At 35.4% G+C, this 20,524-nt stretch overlaps 1 protein-coding gene across 2 annotated transcripts in view; it reads right to left on the bottom strand.

Moving 5' to 3' along the window:
* The window catches only part of LOC114334316 (nucleolar protein 4), a 621,666-nt gene that overhangs the window by 11,761 nt on the left and 589,381 nt on the right, over positions 1-20,524 (bottom strand). For both annotated transcript variants that reach the window (XM_028284355.2, XM_028284361.2), the window contains 2 exons: positions 10,289-10,435; positions 6,103-6,281 (listed from right to left, as the gene is read on the bottom strand). In XM_028284355.2, coding sequence (XP_028140156.2) covers positions 6,103-6,281; positions 10,289-10,435 — 326 coding nt within the window. The remainder of the gene's footprint in view (positions 1-6,102; positions 6,282-10,288; positions 10,436-20,524) is intronic.

Genomic DNA, 20,524 nt, shown 5'->3' with positions numbered 1-20,524 from the left:
TTTTCCAATAAAGTAAACAGAATTTTAAATTAGACGTTATAAACGTCAGTAGAAAATACATTTATGTGACGTTACAAGTGTTTTTGATCGTTTGACCTATTCATAGAAAATTTGTACTTCTACAAAATGGTTTTATTTTCAATAGTAAACCTTCGTTCCTTTCCTTCAAAAACAGTATAGAACTACAATTTTAACAAACTGGTATATATTATTACAATGACATACGATAAATGTCATTAGAATATAAATATTTTTGACTTATTCCACGACAATGAGCTTGCCAAATACCCAAGTAGGTGGAGGCCAATAAACTAAAGAATGAGAAGAAGAATATACCTAAATATAAGGTTGTGTCTAGGTATACGCTAACGTGTACGCAAATAAAAAAGTTAGAGTGTCAGTGATTTCTTATTTTTTATTTGTTTAGTGTTTGTTTTTAAATTAACTACGGAGTGCGGACAATTATTTAGTTCTTTTAATGAGTTTAAGAACATTTTAAAACAGTACGCAAAAGATAAGAGACTATAAATTAATATATATTTTTTTAGTTATAAATGAAATAGTATTACCGTAAAAGATTAAAATAAAAGGAAGACCTAAAGCTTTCACAATAATAATTAACTTGTTTTGAAGCTATTATCCTTGTGGCATTTTTGTAATCAACTATTCTAAATGGGAACTAAGCCACAATTTAACTAAAAAATTGATTTTATTAACTTTTTGACTTCTAAACCGGATGTCGTTGTCAAAATACAAAATATTATTAAATTAAACAAAAATGTTGCTTAGTAAAAAATTTTTTCTAATAATTTATTTAATCTGACTCATTTTTGTATTTTGACAATGACATCCGATTTGGACGTCTAAACCTTAATAAAATAATTTTTTTAGTTAAATTGTGGCTTATTTTGCATTTAGAATAGTTGATTATATTAATTCACTTACGTATAAAAATTATTTTAACAATATTTTGTACCTGCATGTCATGTCAACTAAATACATATAATTATTTTGCTAACCTAAATATATACTTTTATATATACACATTGATTTATTATAATTAAGTTTGAAACATCTGAATAGTTCTGCTTCCCTTCCCTTAACAAATATGTTTCCATCAAACAAACACTAAACATATCAAAATAGCATGTACCAAAATATATAGTCACTGCGCAAGCTAAATAATGACGTCACTGGCTTGATGAAGTTTAATTCGCGTCTACCTAACTTTTTTATTTGCGTTACCACACGTTAGCGTGTACCAAGACACAGCGAAATATAACCATAATAAAAACTAATGCAAAACTATGTGACGTCACGTGCCGTTTGAACTATTTTATACCGCTGAAGACTTTAAATATGTATTTCTAAGTTATTACGAGTTTTTGAAGCGTGAAATTTTGGAAATCTCATTTTTAAACAAAACTGTACATTATTATCTAATAAGAAAAAAATGTGCAAGTTCCCTATTGTAGTAGTTTGACATCAAAAACTCTATTTATGCTTAAATAATTTTTTATATAGTCTACTATTGTTACGAATTGTTAGTACATATAGCTAAATTTTTAATATCAGTATACAGGGTCGGTCGAAACTCGGAATGACTATTGTCTGAGTTTTCTTAATTGGAACACCCTGTATTTTAATATTGTAATGAAATTATATTTTAGGGTGACTATTTTATTTCTTAAGCATTCCCTATCTATACGCCTATACCTAACTGCTTTAATTTGTGAGTTATTGGTGATTCAAGGCAAACATTAACTGCAACAGAAATACGCGAAATTTTATTAGGTTGGCCGTGAAAATATTCAATCACAAATAATTTTTCGGAAATAAAATACATATTAATCTAGACTGATCCTTAAAATTACCAATAATGGTTGAGCTATCAAAATATCTACGTAGTTAAGATTGTTGGTGCGATTAACAATTGAGCACAAATTAAAGCAGTTAGGTATAGGGAATGCTTAAGAAATAAAAACGCAACATAAAATATCATTTCATCGCAATACTAATATACAGGGTGCTCCATTTAAGAAAACTCAGAAAATACTCATTCCGAGTTTCGACCGACCATGTAGGTATACTAAAATTCAACATTTATCTATACACTATTTCTCATGATCATCTTTCAGTGCGTCACAGTTTTTCGATTTATTTCTAACGCATTAAATTGTATGTGACAGAAAAAAAGGCACGTCGGTGCTTACATTTCGTCGGTGACATTTTTATAACATTTATTCTAGTTATTCTAGTTGTCGATAGATGGCGCCATAATAAAAAAATAATTTTTTTTAATTAGATAATAATATTACAAATATAATCTGTATAATTTATAAGACTATACAAATCAAAGAAAATACCTGTTTATAAATGCAAGAAACACATTTGATTTTTTTTTATTCCAAATTGAAAATAAAATGTGACAACTGTCAGATTTAACTAAAATGTCATGTTAGAATAAATGTCATAAATGTGTATTATCACGGACTTACCCTTTTTCCTATCATTTGTTACGCACTGAAAAATGATCATGAAAAGGACAATACTAATAATTTTTGACAATAGTATATTATTATTAATATTTAATTTGACAATATTAAAAATTATTTGAACATAAATAGAGATTTTGATGTAAAACTACTACATTTATACAAGGTGCGAAAGTTTCTATGACATGTTTTGGGTAGGGCGATAAATGTAGAGCGAAGCCAATCTGACCCGTATCGTAGATTTTGTTAAAGCCCTTCACAATAATGTCTAGATGTACCTTATTAAGTAATTTAATTATTGCTGCATACATGAGGGGTGTAAAATCAAAGGCGGCAATCTCCACTTTTCATGTTTTGAGTTAGGGACGCCATTTGTTGCGTTTTTTATTATCTGTTAGATAAAACTACTTGTAAAAACCAAAAGCGGTCTTAACTGTATAAAAATCGCAGTTAAAAATTCATGTTAGGATCAAAAGCGGCAATATTTATAGCTGAGTGCGTACCAAACACGGCAATCTCCGCTGCGGCCCAATAAGAACCACGTTGCGCTCGCACGTGATCAACTGTGAATGTCGTGAACTCTGTCAAAACCTGTGAATATATACCCGAACTTCCGGATATTTTGGTTTAAGTAATATGCATTTAAATTGCTTTTTCGTACTTCCGGGCCTAAAGTGACAACTTCACTCCCTTGTGACAGGTACTAAAGTGTCACATTTAATCCCTCCGGGATTAAATATTGACGAAACTCCCGGAACGATTAAATCACAAACAAACGAATTTAAGGGATATTTTATTGAAAAATATAATTAATTAGAATGGTAATTAAGGTTAATATTCAAATTAATATTGTGACAGTTCGTCATATTGACCAGTCTTTCCTGGGTTAATGCAGCAGGTAACTGACGAGTAACAGATAGGTCCTTTTCATATTGAACTGGTGTTTGTTTCGAAGATCCTGCGGAAACAGGAAGCGAGAATGAGGACTGTGGCATAACTATAGTGGACGAATCGGCGACTTGACCAAATATTTTATCTGAAATTTTTTGTTTATTTTTAATAGACGATTCAATATATCCCTCGGCCACGTTGGAGGATTTCCATCCTCCATGTCTCTTCAGCACGTCTATTGTTGCTCCCGAATCAGCTAACAAAGACGCAGATGTGCGTCTAAAACAATGTCCCGTATAAGACGTCGCATTTTCTAATTTCAAGAAAGCTGCTATTTGCCGTGGAATTGTACCAAACATGTTTTTTCCTACTACTCGCGTAGTACATTCTTTGTTGATGTATTGAACAAAAAATTTTGAATGAGTTGTCCCTGTCTTTCGCAATGCCACATATTTCCGAAATATCGCCACAAAACTGATGGCACTGTTTTCTGAATTTTTGATCACAAAATTTCGGTCAATTTTATTTTTGGTGTTTCTAATCGCAATTAGGAAGGAATCGCCCAAATCTCTCACATCGTCGATTTCTAAATCAACCAACTCTTTTCCACGACAAGCTCCCGCAACGCCCAAAATAAGTGCAACCTACAAAAAAATTGATTTCTTAAAATTTCTGAATATAAACAAATTTCCAAATTTACCTTAAGCATTAAATATTTATCATCCGGAGCCTCCCGTAAGAACTGATCTACCTGCTCAGACGTGAGAATTCTTGACTTCTTTGGCTTAAATCCCTCATTTCTTCTCTTCAAAAAAGCTAATAATTTTGGAAATTTACTTATATCAATATCTTCTCTAATGTTAATAACCGATTTCAGCATTGAGTAATGTGCCCAGAGAGTTGAGGCACAAACCGCTTTTGATTTATCATCGAAGTAGACTAACAGCGCATTTTCAGTAGGTTGTCTCACATTTTTTAAGCGGCACCACTTTTTAAAAGCATCGTACTGCTGCTCGTATAGTTTTCTAGATTTCGGTGGTAACAATTCTTCACCTACTTCGGCTGCTCTTTTATCAATATCAGATACACCTTCTTCACTCATGATACCAATAATTATCAATAACAATGTTTCTTTACAATGACACTAGTAATGACAATGTTTCTAAATTATAACTGTCACAACGCAATGTTACTATGGTAACTTATTTTAAAGACAGTTTATTAAATGAGTTGAAGAGAGAAAAAACTGATTGAAATTATTGAAATAATTAATAAAATCATACCGGAAGTACGAAAAGTATCGTATATACCTTGCGACTGAAGTACATTTAATCCTTCAGGTAAATTATGGCCCTCCCTGCGGTCGGGCCATAAACTTTACCTTCAGGATTAAATGTACTACTTCAGTCCCGCGGTATATAATGTACTATTACATTATTGTTGAATATCAAAATATATTTTTCTTCACTAAGTAACCGGCACAATGATGTTTAATTAGTTTTAAAACTGGTAATATCCTCATAGATCATTTTCATATCAGTCAATCTACTAGCGTTGCAAACAAAAGCGGCAATCTCCAAACAAAAATATTTAAAAAAAGGAAAATAAATAATTTCTTAAGCTCCGCCTTCTGGACATCCGATCACAAACCAAATTTTATATGATTCTTATCAGTTTTATTGCGTTAATTTAATTTTGCTAGTTTCTACAATTTTTCGCGGTTTCCCAAAATTATGGAAATGGGAGATTGCCGACTTTGATTTTACACCCCTCATCATATCAATTGGTCCTGGGGCTTTGTTACTTTTTAATAGTTTGATAGCGGGTCCTACAATCTCAGCTTTCAAAATAGTTGGGCCTTTCAAATGGTCGCCCTAGTTGTGGTGACTTTTATGTTCTGTGATCGTTGAACAAATTAGCTGTGTACATTTTGCATGTTTTATACATGCAAAATGTACACAGCTAATTAAGTATATAGCTAAGTATTATTAGCTAAGTATATTAAGTATATAAGTATATACAGCTTAAGTATATAGTGAGGGCCCATTAGTTCATCTTGGTCACTATGTACTAGGTACATATACCAGTTACTTGTTTTTTGTTGAAAACACCAACAATTTCCTTAATTTTCTTGTGGACATTAAAGTTGTCGCCTAGTTTATATAGGATTTCATAATCGGTGCAAAGTCTATGTAGTCATCCTTTGCTGCTATAAGTTCGTTACGAATTTTGCTGTGTACATTTTGGTACCATATTTGGTCCTGCTTGATATTATACTGCCTGCGTTGTTCTATCATCTTTAATATTTCTTCTGTCATCTATTGATTCTTGGTAGAGGTTTTATATTGGAGAAGAAAGGTGTTGTTCACATCATCAAATGATTCTTCTAAGGTGGTCCATGACTTTTCAAGATCATCCAGAGTTGCCATATCAGAGAACCTATTGTTTATTTTTTCTGTATATCTTTGTTTCTCATAAATCGTTGTTTTTTTAGTTTTCTAATGTTTAATGATATGATGCCTCTTGACTTTTTCTTTAATTTATCTTTATTTTTTTAATCTTTAATTTTCTTAATTTCGTGATTCTTAGTCACATTTAAGGCTTCGTCTAGGTGTTAATAAAATCAGGGGTATGTAACACAACAATAAAATAAAACTGATCTTCTTAACAAAAAAATCGAAATTGGGAAAACTGTCATATCTTCTTAGTATCTTACCTTAACGATGTTTTAGTTTCCGGAGTGGAGGGTAAAACTTTGGTGGAAGAATTAGGTGTAGACGAAGGAGTACTGGCCGCTGAAAAACCTGTCGATATGACGTCGTTTTCCATCTTCACTGGAGTACTACTACTTGAGAAGTCTAGTCCTCTGTTTATGGGAGCTGTTGAATCTGTGGGCTATAATAAAAAAAAAGAATTTTGATATTAAAATAGTTTCTTTGTGAATAGTCAATGTGTATTATAGTGCGTAATTTTTCAACTAAATATAAGATATTTTAGGTAAGTACTAAACACAACAACAATGACAGAAACTAATCATACGACTCGTAGTGCTTTATGGGTGTAGGGTAGCGAAACGTAGACGATAACAAAGGCAAACGAAGAGCGACTACTTATGTGGGAAAGAAAACTCTTAAGGACGATCTTTGGGCCTATGCTTGATGAACCAGCAGGAGAATATAGGATAACTAACAATGAGCTCGAACAACAAACTATATCCAGACGCTAACATAATAAAAGAAAATCCAAGACAGGAATGGAGGCATGTCGTAAGTAAGTACGGAGTAAGTGAAGTAAACAATACTATAACAATAGTCTGGGCAGATTACACAGGTTTACAAAAAAAAAATAAACTGTGGACTATTTGACGAAACCATATGACAAGGGGGTTCTTGGGGTCGCTGATCACGAATCCGGGATTCGCTGATCTCTATCACATCAGGTAAAGGTCATTTCAAGGTCAAATCAAGATAAATCGATAATCGCTCTGAAAAAGTATATTAGGGGGTTTTTAGGGTAGCTGATCACGAATCCGGGATCCGCTACCTTCTCTCACGTCTAGCTCAAGGTCATTTCAAAGTCAAATCAAGATAAATCGACACAATCGCTTTGAAAAAGTATATTTGGGGGGTTTTGGGGTCGCTGATCACAAAACTGGGGTCCGTTGAGCTCTACCGCGTCAGTAATGGTCATTTCAAGTTCAAATCAGTTTTGTGATCAGCTACCCCAAAAAACCCGTAATATACATTTTCAGAGCGATTGTGTCCATTCATCTTGGTTCGACCTTGAAATGACCTTGAGCTAGACGTGAGAGAGGTCAGCGGACGGCAGATTCGTGATCAGCGACCCCAAATACCCCCTAATACACTTTTTCAGAGCGAGTGTCGATTTATCTTGATTTGACCTTGAAATTACCTTTACCTGATGTGATAGAGATCAACGGGCACCGGATTCGTGATCAGCGACCCCAAAAACCTCCTTGTCATATTGTTTCGTCAAATAGTCCGCAATTTATTTTTTTTGTAAACCTGTGTTATCGGAGAATAGGCCATTTTTGGGAAAAGTTATTTACCAGCAATTTTATTGCTGGAATCGAATCTTATGATTGTATATATTAATAATATAGATATGCAAAGTCAGCAGATAGTGTGCTACTTTTTTTATAAACAAAATGGCGTCCGAAAATCGTGTTTCTTTCAATTTTTGCACTATAACTCCAAAGATTTTGTTCGACATAGAGACGTGTTTTTCCCGATTTACTTCGACGAAAATTTTCCTCGGAAAATGCGGGGTTTTCCTCGGAAAATGCGGGGTTTTCCAACAAAATCTTTAATTTTCAACTAAAATTTTAGATAAGTAATTATTTATCAATAATTAAATAACTTAGTAATATAAACGCTCTTTTCGTATAGATTGTAATTCCACCAGCCGATGGAAATAGAATAACCAGTTTAGCAATAATTGAATTGTTAATTAAAAATTTACGGTCGCTATAATAACCACAATACTTATGATACATAAGAATAACTATGATTTTTGTATAAAGACACTATACCTATCTAATGTACTTTACAGAATTGAAATTGGACTATTCAAGCGACCTCAGGAATATTTTAAAATTATAAACAATTTTAAATATATAACAAATAGAATATCTTATAAACAAATAGAATATCTCGGGAAACATTAAATTAAATTAAATCATAAAAACGGTATTGGAAAAAAAGCGACAGGATGCTTCTTTTAAAAGAAAAAACGTTTAATTGTGATGAGTGGTTCCTGAGATACAACCGGTCAAAATTGACCGGCATTTACGGCAAAGATATAAACAATAGGATCATAATTTTCAAACCATCACCTTTTTATTTTTGTCCTCTTTCTCCACACCAATTTTAATATCTTTAAAATACTCATAACATATATTATTATAATAAAAACTATGGATATTACGAGTGAAAATGGCCAAAAATAGCAAAATTCCAATAAAAAATTAGGTTGGAGAAAATGTAATCTCAAAGTTCAAAATCGGTATACGTTAAAAAAATGCATTTTCTCGGGTTCCCATGGAGCAATTTTCTTCATTCGTTTTTTATTCCGAAGTAACTCGAGTAGAGCCATCTAACTAACGCATTATTAAATGTCAAAGTTGCTTTTGTTTTGTTAAGCTTTCAAATGAGAATATTTGTGTTTTTAACGTTTAAAGGTACACTTGTAGTAAGTTTATCTAAAAATAGTCTACAACTGAAAAAAATATGTAGTTTTCTTTTCTTATAAATAAATTAATCTATTATAACAAAATAAAAGAAAGTTTGACATTTAATAATGCATTAGTAAGATGGCTCTACTCGAGTTACTTGGGAACAAAAAAAGAATGAAGGAAATTGCTCCATGGGAAGCCGAGAAAATGCATTTTTTTAACGTATACCGATTTTGAACTTTGAGGGTTACATTTTCTCCAACCTAATTTTTTATTGGAATTTTGCTATTTTTGGCCATTTTCACTCCTAATATCGATAGTTTTTATTATAGTAATATATGTTATGAGTATTTTAAAGATATTAAAATTGGTGTGGAGAAAGAGGACAAAAATAAAAAGGTGATGGTTTGAAAATTATGATCCTATTGTTTATATCTTTGTCGTAAATGCCGGTCAACTTGGACCGGTTGTATCTCAGGAAACACTCATCACAATTAAACGTTTTTTCTTTTAAAATAAGCATCCTGTCGCATTTTTTTTCCAAAACCGTTTTTATGAGTTAATTTAATATTTCCCGAGATATTCTATTTGTTTATAAGCCACAAAATTGTTTATAATTTTAAAATATTCCTGAGGCCGCTTAAATAGTCCAATTTCAATTTTGTTAAGTACATTAGATAGGTATAGCGTCTTTTTATACAAAAATCCTAGTTATTCTTATGTATCATAATTATTGTGGTTATTATAGTGACCGTAAATTTTTAATTAATATTTCAATTGTTGCTAAAATGTTCATTCAATTACCATCGGCTTCTGGAATTTTAATCTATACGAAAAGAGCTTTTATATTACCAAGTTATTTAATTATTGATAAACAATTATTTATCTAAAATTTTAGTTGAAAACTAAAGACTTTGTTGGAAAAATCCGCATTTTCCGGGGAAAATTTTCGTCGTCGAAGTAAATCGAGAAAACACGTCTCTATGCAGAATTTAATTACGGCGAATTTTTATTTGGTTATTTTTGGTCTAAAGTTAAAATCTTTGGAGTTATAGAGCAAAAATTAAAAAAAAAACAGGATTTTCGGGCGCCATTTTGTTTATAAAAACAGTAGCACACTATCTGCGGACTTTGCATATCTATATTATTAATATATAGAATCATAAGATTCGAATCCAGCAATTAAATTGCTGGTAAATAACTTTTCCTTGTATTTTGCTAATTAGCCCGAGTACAATGCCAATAATATCATACGCAAGCGAAAACTGGGTAATTCAGAAAAAACACAAATAAAAAAACATGAATCTAAACATGTGCGGAAAACCAAGATGGGACAGGATAAGAAATGAATATATCAGACAAGCGACAAAGCAGAAACCTATTAGTGTGTACATTAAATAGAAGCAAATGTTCTGGTTCGGAAGTACTAATAGAATGAAGGCAGAAAAAATTACAAGGCTAATATTAGAATTGGAAAATAGAAAGAAAAGGAGAAGGGGAAGATCCGGAAGGAAATGGATAGATTAAATCGAAGGAGTGGAAAGGAATAAAGGGAAAACTTTTGAAGAATTCAGGACGAAAAAAAAAGAAGATACTACTAAAAATTGCGTTTCATGTTTGAAGGGAGGAAGGAGAACCATAAAGCCTTGTTATGCAAAACTATTTTATCGCTCGTTAGGTTATGGTTTTTATTGCAAAAACTTTTTACCTGAGTTCCAGGAAGAACTGGCATTGGCTGGCTAACGGGCTCTAGTCCTAACCTCATCCTTTTTGCGTTATGGCTTTCGTTTTCACAGGCTGTGGCTAGAATTTGTTCGGCTTGTACAGATGTAAGATGAGCGGGAGTAGGTCGTGTCTAAAATAAAAAAAAAGTTAAATCATAGTTCATTATAATCAAGTAAGAACTTTTAAATTCTGAGCTGGAGTTCATATAGCAAGTTAAATGGCAGAAGATGATGAAAAGGTCTGAGTAGAAGAAAAATAAAGAATCAAAATTGTGTCAACTTTTAATAAGTAAGGTAACAAAATATTAAATGACATTTTATCAAAAATGAATAACCATTTTCAATTTCGTTGCAACACGAAACTACAGCTGTTTTACATTCCGTGACCTATTCACTGGGATGTAGGGGTAGTGAAGAGACAATTTACAGCTTCTGCTATAATAATTTCAACCTGACCCTTTGATCAGGATGGACTTGGTACATTCTATCCGTATCCATTCTTTATATGACGCTGGTAAGCTGGGAAATCTACTCTCTGAAATTGACAAACTAAATATTACTATCATGGGGGTAAGTGAAACAAGATGTAAAACAGACAGGGTAAAATAAGTTTAGGCTCTCAATGCTGATGTAGATGAGTAGAAAATCGAAGAATTCTACAACCAAATAGAAGTGCTAAAAATAACAAAGAGACGTGAAACAACAATAGTTATAAGAGACTTTAACATTAAAGTTAGACAGAAGATAACGCAAACAATCAGCAGAAACTTTGGTTTGGGAGAGATACATCAAAGAGGTGAGCGTCTAATGGAATTCTGCCAAGACTTCGTCATTGCAAATACCTGCGTCGATCCTACTTCACCTATTTTTTTTTGTCTTGACAGTGGCAACACTTTTTATTCTGTTTAGTGAATTCCATGTTCCTCGTGAAGCGTGTGCCCCTAGGATTATCTTGGCATAGAGGATAGTTGTAGGTGGTTCTAGTAGGATTGCCTTTAGGAAGTCTTTCCTTACTCTTGCTCTAGGCTGACCATATAATGACAATGCCTGTTTATCGTCAAGCTCTTGTTTGAATCTTTCGATGTGTTCTGCGGTCTTTCGTTATGCTTGTGGAGGAGCGAAGCCCTTGGCTCTATAGGGGCACGGAAGAGGTGTAGTTGTAACGTTTCAATTAGCCGATTGAACGCTACACCAAGCTCCGCTTGGTATTTGTCCCTCGGACTATATATTTCTAGAAGCGACCCTACTACCGTCAAGTCAATTAGTACATCTCTTCGAAGCTATTTAATGCGATAAAAATTTGTACTAGCGCCCTTTTGCCATTGCCACGTAAATCAGGCACAATATTGGCATACATTATCGTGTTTGTGTGTAGGCCGTTAAACAATGGCCCCTACCTCGGGAAGAAGATTTTAATCAAGCACCTGGAAAAGAAAACCTTCTACCGCTACCTTGGAGAGCGAATTAGCTTACAACCGCATCCTGATGCAGTAGAATAAATTAAACAAGACAGCCCTACAGAGACAAGACAGCCCAACAACGTAGCCCTAGACTTCCCTTAACTACCGGCGACGACAAATTCTACAGGGATTGGGGACCTCCTTTAGGAACTGTAACGGAAGGACTTAAAGCTGAGTAAATTTTACCTTTATAACTTTTGTACCGATTACCAGCGGGGTCTCGGTCACGGGCTTAGAAAATTAACTTGGTTATCAGTAATCAGTATACAATAAAAATGATTTTTGTTAAGTTTTTTTTTATATTTCAATAAATAGCGTATTTAAAAATGATTAGGTAGACTTTTTATTTCCTGTACCTTTTCTGGGATGGGTGTGAAGGAAGAATGAACAGGGAACGAACCCAGGGCTGAGCAGTCGGGCAGAGCACCATTCTGATGGATGGAACGGTGGACGTTTTTCTTTTGAATATCCTAAGGGATGTTTGAGGAATTCCTCCCATCGTTTCTCCCAACAGTGTGGTGTTGCTTAATGCCCTGGTCTTGTTATGATCAGGATGTTACATAGATTTCAAGCACCCGTTAATTATTCGGCATGTTTCGTTTAATGCTACATTTACCTGTCTTGTACATGACACAATGACGTTTATATATGTAAGTGTTCTGTCCTGTACCACTCCCAGATAGTTTGAACTGAATGTCCAAATGACTGGAAGACCCTGTGCAGAATGCTACTAAAAACTGAATAATTTAATCCTGATTACCTAACATCTCACCTGACAAGATAGTGTACGGTGGAAGCCTACGCAGAAATACACGGCACCTTAAGTAGAAGTTGGACTCGGTAAACAAAGATGTGTTTAGGACAAAGAAAAACCTACGAAAACCAAATTAGATAGTTTTTTAACAAAAATAGCCCTTAAAAACCTAGCACTAGACAAAGTAATACGCACATCACAAATCAAAACCACAGACTTAATGTACAAAAAGTCTGCGCCAACCCTCGGTTACTCTAAAAACGATGTACAAGAGGCATATATAGCGCTGGAAAAAGCAGCTGTCTTATAATAAATACCAAAACAAACCAAAATACCTGAAGATAAGCCTGCACCGCGAATCCGACAGCCACCAAATATGTCAAAACTTATTCAATTAGGCGATGAAGTATGTATTGCTAGAAAACTAAATCTTACATGTAAATTAAAGATAAAAAAAGATAAAAAAAAAGGAAGTGATTAGAGAGATGATACAAGTGGAAAATACACACGACAAAAAAAACTCTGCTTGGGGTAGGGTGAGGAACGGGTGGACTGAGTAGCTCGGAAATCACTTTACTGCAGCCGGTCCCAAGCCCGGATAAAAGAGGAGGGTTGATCGGAGGGTTAACTACCCACCCTCGGAAAAAGAAGCTAGTTATGAAAACTGCAACTTTGCCTCGGAATCAGACGGATAAACACAAAAATCGACCAATGCAATGTAAAAGGACTATGAATATCGGAACTTGGAACGTCCAGAGTTGGTACAGACCTGTAGCTGCCACAAATGCTGTGGAACAACTGGAAAACATAGGAATGGATATAACAGCAGTCCAAGAAATTAGAGAGAGAGAGAGAGAGAGAGAGAGAGAGAGAGAGAGAGAAAATTTATTGTTTCTAAAAATGAGTTTACATTTATAAAACACAACGTGGTATAGTACAAACACAGTACAAGATATATTAAAATACTAACTATAAAACTTCCATAATAAAAAAATAAAAAAGCCATCAATTAGCGCAGCTGTCCTCAAAAAATTCCCCGATACTATAGTAACACTTAGATAATAAAAACTTCTTGATTGCTCTTCGGAATACAAAAATATTGCTTGAGGATCTGAGTGGTAGGTGATTAAACACTTTCTTTCCAGTGTAAATAAATGATTTTTTAATTAGTGTAGAAGAGGGAATTGGAAGTGGAATAACGTAAGTTAGAGGAGTGTTATAAAGGGAATCTGTCCGAATATCCTCTTTATGTTTTTTAAAAATTAAGCACGCTAATTCAACGATATATATGCAGGGAAGTGTCAAGATGCCATGTTTCTGGAACAGAGGCCTGCATGATATACCAAACTTTACCTTGCATAAATATCTATTAGAGGGCCAGACGATGGAAAAGAAGACATGAATTTGGAACGGGCTTTGTGATTAGAGACGGCCTAGTACAGAATATACTAAATTTCAAACCTATAAACGAAAGGATATGCTACATCAGAATGAAGGGAGAACGATACAACATTTCTATCATTTCAGCTCATGCACGAACGAAAGAGAAGGATGAAGATATCAAGGATGACTTCTACGACGCCCTAGAAAGAGTGATGCCCAAACAAGATATGCGCATACTCTGCGGATATTTTAATGCTAAAATAGGCAAAGAGCCTAGCCTACACCCCACAATCGGTAAATATAGCCTCCAAAACATATCTAACGATAATGGCTTAAGACTCAGAAACTGCGGCAGCTAATAATATGCTAATACAGTCAACTATGTTTCCGCATAAAGACATTCGACCTTTGGGACAGATCGACCCAAACCAGGCTCCAGAGAATTCCACAAAGCAATTTCCACTGAGAAAAGAGGACATAGAACCAATTCTATCCATACACTGAGAGACAATCAAGGTCATATGATAATCGACGATAAAGAACTAACAGAAGAATGGAAAGGGTATTTCAGGGACCTTCTAAATATCATACAGGGAGAACAGCACAAAGAAGAAATCTATTTCACAGCGGACATGCCCGTCGAAAATACCTCTTTTGAAGAAACCCAAAAGGCCTTAAATAAGCTGAAAAATCACAAAGCGCCGGGTACGGACGAGATACCAGCAGAAGTTCTGAAATATGGTGGAGACGCACTACATCGCCAAATCCACCACTTAATAACACAAATATGGTTAGAAGAATGGATACCAGTAAGATGGAAGGAAAACATCATAGTGCCCATCCACAAAAGAGGGGACAAAACAAAATGCAAGAGTTATAGAGGAATTTAACTCCTAAACACGGCATATAAAATCCCCTCAAACATCATTCTTAGTAGATTAGCCCCCTATGCTGAAAATGTCCTAGGAGAATATCAAGCCGGTTTTAGGGCAAACAGATCCACAATAGATCAACTATTCACGCTGAGACAGCTTCTAGAAAAGGGATGGGAGTATAACAGACCCATACACAATCTCTTCATAAACTTTCGATAGGCATATGATAGCGTAGAAAGAAGCCAAGAATGTAATGCCATGGCGGAGTTCTCAATACCAAAGAAACTCATTCGGATGACTAAAGTCTGTATGGAGGGTGGAATATCAACAGTACGTGTAAATAATAAACTGTCTGACAGCTTTGAAATCAACAGTGGACTCAAACAGGGTGATGCGTTATCTGCATTACTTTTTAACCTTGTATTAGAGAAAGTCATGAGGTCGGCCGAAATAAAAACAGAACTGCTATCGGTTCAAGGTCCCAAGTTATATCTAGCTTACGCAGATGACATTGATCTCGTTGGAGACTCCATCCTATCCACAAAAGCCATTTTCAACAAGGTAGAAGGAGCAACAAGCGAAGTAGGACTGAGGATTAATGAAGAGAAGACGAAATATATGTGTATAAATAGAACGACACGAAGAGACAGGATAGGACAAAATGTGACGGTCAACACCTTCAATTTCGAAAGAGTACAACGTCTTAAGTATCTGGGGGACGTAATCACAGGTGAACGATGTTACTGAAGAAATAAAAGACAGAATCCAATCAGCCAATCGCTGTCTATTCGCACTGGATAAGCTTATAAAATCAAAAAATCTTACAAGAAGTTCCAAGATCTTCTTCTTCTTCTTCTTCTTGACTGGCTTTACAACTCGGGGTGAGTCTTCGCCGCATCCACTATGGCCCTCCATCGTCTGCGATCTTGCGCTTCGATTTGCCATTGTTGTACCCCAATCCTAGATAGATCGGTTTCAACATCATCCTTCCATCTTTTTCTGGGACGGCCCACTGATCTTCTACCGTCTGGTCTCTCGAAGAACACTGTCTTTAGCACTCTGTCTTCCTCTGATCTTACTACATGACCTGCCCATCTTATCCGATTAGCTTTTATATGTCTGACGATGTTTTCAGTACCATATAGAGTCACCAATTCAGCATTGCGGCGCCTTCTCCACTCTCCTGTCAATTCATCTCTTTGAGGACCAAATATCATTCTGAGGACTTTCCTTTCAAATATCAGCAATTTATTTATTTCTCGCTGATGTAGAGTCGTCCATGTTTCACTCCCATATGTAACAACTGGGCGAATAATTGACATGTACAGTCTTAATTTAGATTGTCTTTTCAGCAGCTTAGATCTTAATAATGATGATAGGGAGTATAATGCTCTATTTCCCGCAGCTATTCTTGCTGAGACCTCTTTTTTTATGTGATTGTCCTCTGTGATTACTGCTCCCAGATATTTCAACTCTTTTACTACTTCAAAGTTGTGGTCATTAATAGTTACGTTCTGCCTAACTCTTGGTCTTGGATTTTTGGTCACCAGCATATATTTCGTCTTCTCTTCATTTATTCGAAGGCCCAGGTTATCTGTTTCCTCCTCGATCTGTGAAAACACCTCTCTTACGTCTCTTGTAGAATGAGCGACTGCATCTAGATCATCGGCAAAGGCCAACAATAGTTTTGATCCTCGATTTGCGAATCCCCCTGTTAGTTCAGACGATATTTTACTTATTGCGTATTCTAAAGCCAAATTGAATAGCAATGGTGATAAAGGGTCTCCTTGTCTAAGCCCTGATGTTATACTAAATGGCATCGATGTTCTGTTTCCTATCTTTACCTGTGCATATGAGTCTGCCACGCACATTTGAGTGAGCTGCACTAATTTTCTTGGTATTCCCATTTCTAGCATTGCTAGCCATAGTCTGCTTCTTTTTATCGAGTCATATGCTTGCTGGAAATCTACGAAGATTTGGTGTACATCTCGGTTGAATTCCCAGTTTTTTTCTAATATTTGTCGGATGGTAAATATTTGATCTATTGTTGACCTTCCACTTCGAAAGCCGCATTGGTAGTCGCCTAGAATATCTTCCGAATACGGAGTGAGTCTCTTTAGTAAGATAATTGATAGAATCTTATACGCTGTACTAATAAGCGATATGCCTCTGTAGTTTCGGAATTGCTCTTTATTTCTCTTCTTATGTATGGGTATTATAACGCTTCCATTCCATTCTCTAGGCATTTTCTGCTGTTGCCATACTCTGAGAATAATGTCATACAATTTTTGATGTAAAACGTTTCCTCCTTTTTTTTATCAATTCTCCATTTATACCATCATTTCCTGGTGCTTTGTGATCTTTAAGAGATGCTATTGCATTCTTTACTTCTTGGAGTGTTGGTGGTGGTATTTCCACATCTGCAGAATGAAATGTAGTCTCTGATTCCTCCATTTCACTTTCAATATTTAGTAAATTCCGAAAGTATTCCTTCCATCGCTCTACGATTTCTGTTTCCATCATTATCAGTTCACCTGCTTCATTTCTCATAGCTTGTGTTACCCCAGCATTTCCACCTTGTCTGACTGTCTTCACTTCCCTAAAGAATTTTCTTATTTGATTCCTCTCGCCACTTATTTCCATTACTCGTATTTGCTGTTCTATGTAGCTTCTCTTTTTACTTCTGAGTAGTTGCCTTGTCTGTGCCCTCGTTCTGCGAAAATCTGCTTTGTTCTCATCTGTAGGGTTTTGTAGCATTTTCATTCTTTTGTGAGTTTTTGTTTCCAGCATTTCTTCGCATTGTTTGTCAAACCATTTCTGTTTTGGGCGAGTCCTCTTTTTCCCAATGTTTTCTTTCGCTGCTTGTTCTATCACTGATGCCACTCGCTGCCATGCATCTCCTAGGTCTACATTTTGGTCTTCCTCTCCCAGCAATTGAAATCTGTTGCTTATGGCTACTTGGTACTCCAGTTCTTTATTTGGTGTTTGAAGAGCTTCTATGTCCTATCTTTCTCTTTGTTCTTGTTGCTCCATCTTCTGTACTGATATTCGTGTTCTCAACTTTGATTTTACAAGAAAATGATCACTATCGCTGTCAGCTGCTCTCATACTTCGTGTATTAATAATGCTACTAGAGTGTCTTGCATCAATGAGGACATGATCTATTTGGTTACGTGTTCTTCCATCATTTGACACCCATGTGACCTTGTAAATGTCCTTTCTTTCAAATTGGGTGGATTTAATAATCATGTTATTAGATATTGCGAATTGTGTTAGCCGGTGTCCATTATCATTTGTTGTATCGTGTAGGCTATGTTTACCAATTATTTCTCTTAAATAGTCTTCCTTACCTAGTTTAGCATTACAGTCCCCCATTACTATTTTGATGTCATGTTTTGGCCCTGCTTTATACTGTTGGTCTAGTAATTCGTAAAATTCGTCCTTCCTATCTTCTTCGGCATCTTCTGTTGGGGCATAAATTGAGAATATAGTGAGATTGAACCACTTACCTTTGAGTCTAATATAGCAGATATGTTCGTTTATTAGCTTGAAATCTATCACTGCCGTTTTTAATCTTTTTGCAATTACGAATCCACATCCGTATTCATATCTGTTCTCACTACCCGACCAAAAGACTATAACATCTTCCATTTCTAAATTTCCCGTTGCTGTCCATCTTATTTCCTGTATTGCTGTTATATCCATGTTATATTCTTGCAGTTGTCTAATGGCTCTTGTCGCTATTTCAGGTCTGTACCAACTTAACACATTCCACGTACCTATGCAAATATCCTTATTCCGTTGCGTGTGTCGTTTATATCGAGTATCCGTCTTGTTCCGAGGCAATAGTTTCTGTTTCGTGGCTTCAAAATTTTCATATGTACGGGACGCCGGCCCATAGCACAACCCCCTTTTCGGAGGACCATTTCACCCGCTCTCGTCCGTTCCCGACCCCACTTTCCACCCGGGTTTGATACCGGATCTCCGGCGGGGTTGCTCGGTTTAACAGGAGGTACCAGCGTGAAGGTGAGAGTCGGATTTGAGTAGAAGAGGCTAACTGGAGTAAACTGGAATCAACTCCATATATTCGCATTCTACCCCATTCCAAGATCAAAATCTATAAATCCATCGTCAGACCTGTACTAACATATGGATGCGAAACGTGAACCACGACCACATCAAACGAAGAAAAGCTCAGACGTTTTGAACGAAAAATACTTAAGAACAATTTTCGGTCCTCACCACGACATTAACACAAACCAGTATAGGATCAGAACCAACGTCGAATTAAAAGCACTCTACAATGACACCGATATTGTCCAAGAAATTAAATCACAACGACTAAGATGGGCAGGCCACGTGCACAGACTTCATAACGAGAGACTTGTAAGACTGGTATGGGAGGAGATTTCTACAGACAAAAGACCAATCGGACGTCCCAGAATGCGATGGAGAGATAACATCAAATCAGATCTCCAAAAAATGAACATTCCATTTGACCCTAGGTTGATGGAAGACCGAACAAATTGGAAGAAAGTTGTACAGTCAGCCAGGGCGTGATGATGGTGAATCCGACAAAATGAGGAAATATGTAAAAAGCAGAAGGGGGCCAACGAAAATATAAACAAGGAAGGGAAAACTCATAATGTAATAGAGAGAACACTAAAGAAACATGCTAGAACTGGATAGAGATCAATGGAAAAATCCACGGTAGAAACATTTCCAAAATGAGTAGGCTCGATAGTGAAGTTATAGGTACCAGGTGTCCACTTATATTTTCCTTCATTTTTACTGCCTATAACTTCTAAACGGCTCAAGATAGAAATATGCGTTTTTCGCTGAAATGTTTTATTTTAGTAAAATTTTTGTTTGAATGGATTGAATTTTTTATATCGCTTTCAATTACGAATAAAAAAATGGCGGATTTTTGAAAAAAACGTTGTTGACTTTTTTTTAATGGAACATCCAGTATATTTTTTTTGTAAATTGAAAGAGCAGTCATTCACCTATCCAGCGATATAAAGTTTTTTAAAATCGGTTATCAAATGACTGAGTAATTAATTTTTAAGATGAGATAAGAGGTGCAACGGGAAAACATAACTAAATAACATGATTAAAATAACTAAGCAAATTGATATTAAGCTATGTGATTTCTACATTGCATCTCTCATTTTAAAAATTAATTACTCAGTCATTTGACAACCGATTTTCTTCTTCTTGTTCTTTTATATAGGCAGTACTGCCTGTTTTTCTTCAACGGCGCCTTTCATTCTGCCCCTAAGTTGTCATTCCATCTTTTCCTTGGGCGTCCTATACCTCTTCTGCTTAACGGTGACTTGTCCCTGGCTATTCTTACTATCCTTGATTTAGACATCCTGCTTATGTGTTGATTCCACTCTTCTTTTCTGTTCTTTACCCAGGTATTTATATTGTTTACCCCACATATGCGTCTGATTACTCACTTCCTACCCTGTCCTACGCTTCCTTTTCCAGCAATCCTTCTTAAGATCTTCGTTTCATTGGTCTCCAGATGTCTTCGTGTTTTGCTTGTATCTGGTCTTGTTTCGGCCGTGTAAGTCATAAGTGGCCTAATAACTGACTTATATTCGGGCCTTTGTTTCCAATCTTAGGTGTTTGTTTTTCCAAATTGTGTCGTTTAGGCATCCGGCCGTTCTACTGGCTTTAATTATTTGGTCTTTTACCTCTTCTTCGATATTGTTGTCAGCTGATAGATTAATTCCCAGGTAT

The sequence above is a fragment of the Diabrotica virgifera genome, chromosome 4 (assembly GCF_917563875.1).
Source record: "Diabrotica virgifera virgifera chromosome 4, PGI_DIABVI_V3a".
Classification (NCBI taxonomy): Eukaryota; Metazoa; Arthropoda; class Insecta; order Coleoptera; family Chrysomelidae; genus Diabrotica; species Diabrotica virgifera.
The sequence above is the reverse complement of the archived record's forward strand: the minus strand, read 5'-3'. Positions and strand labels throughout refer to the sequence as shown.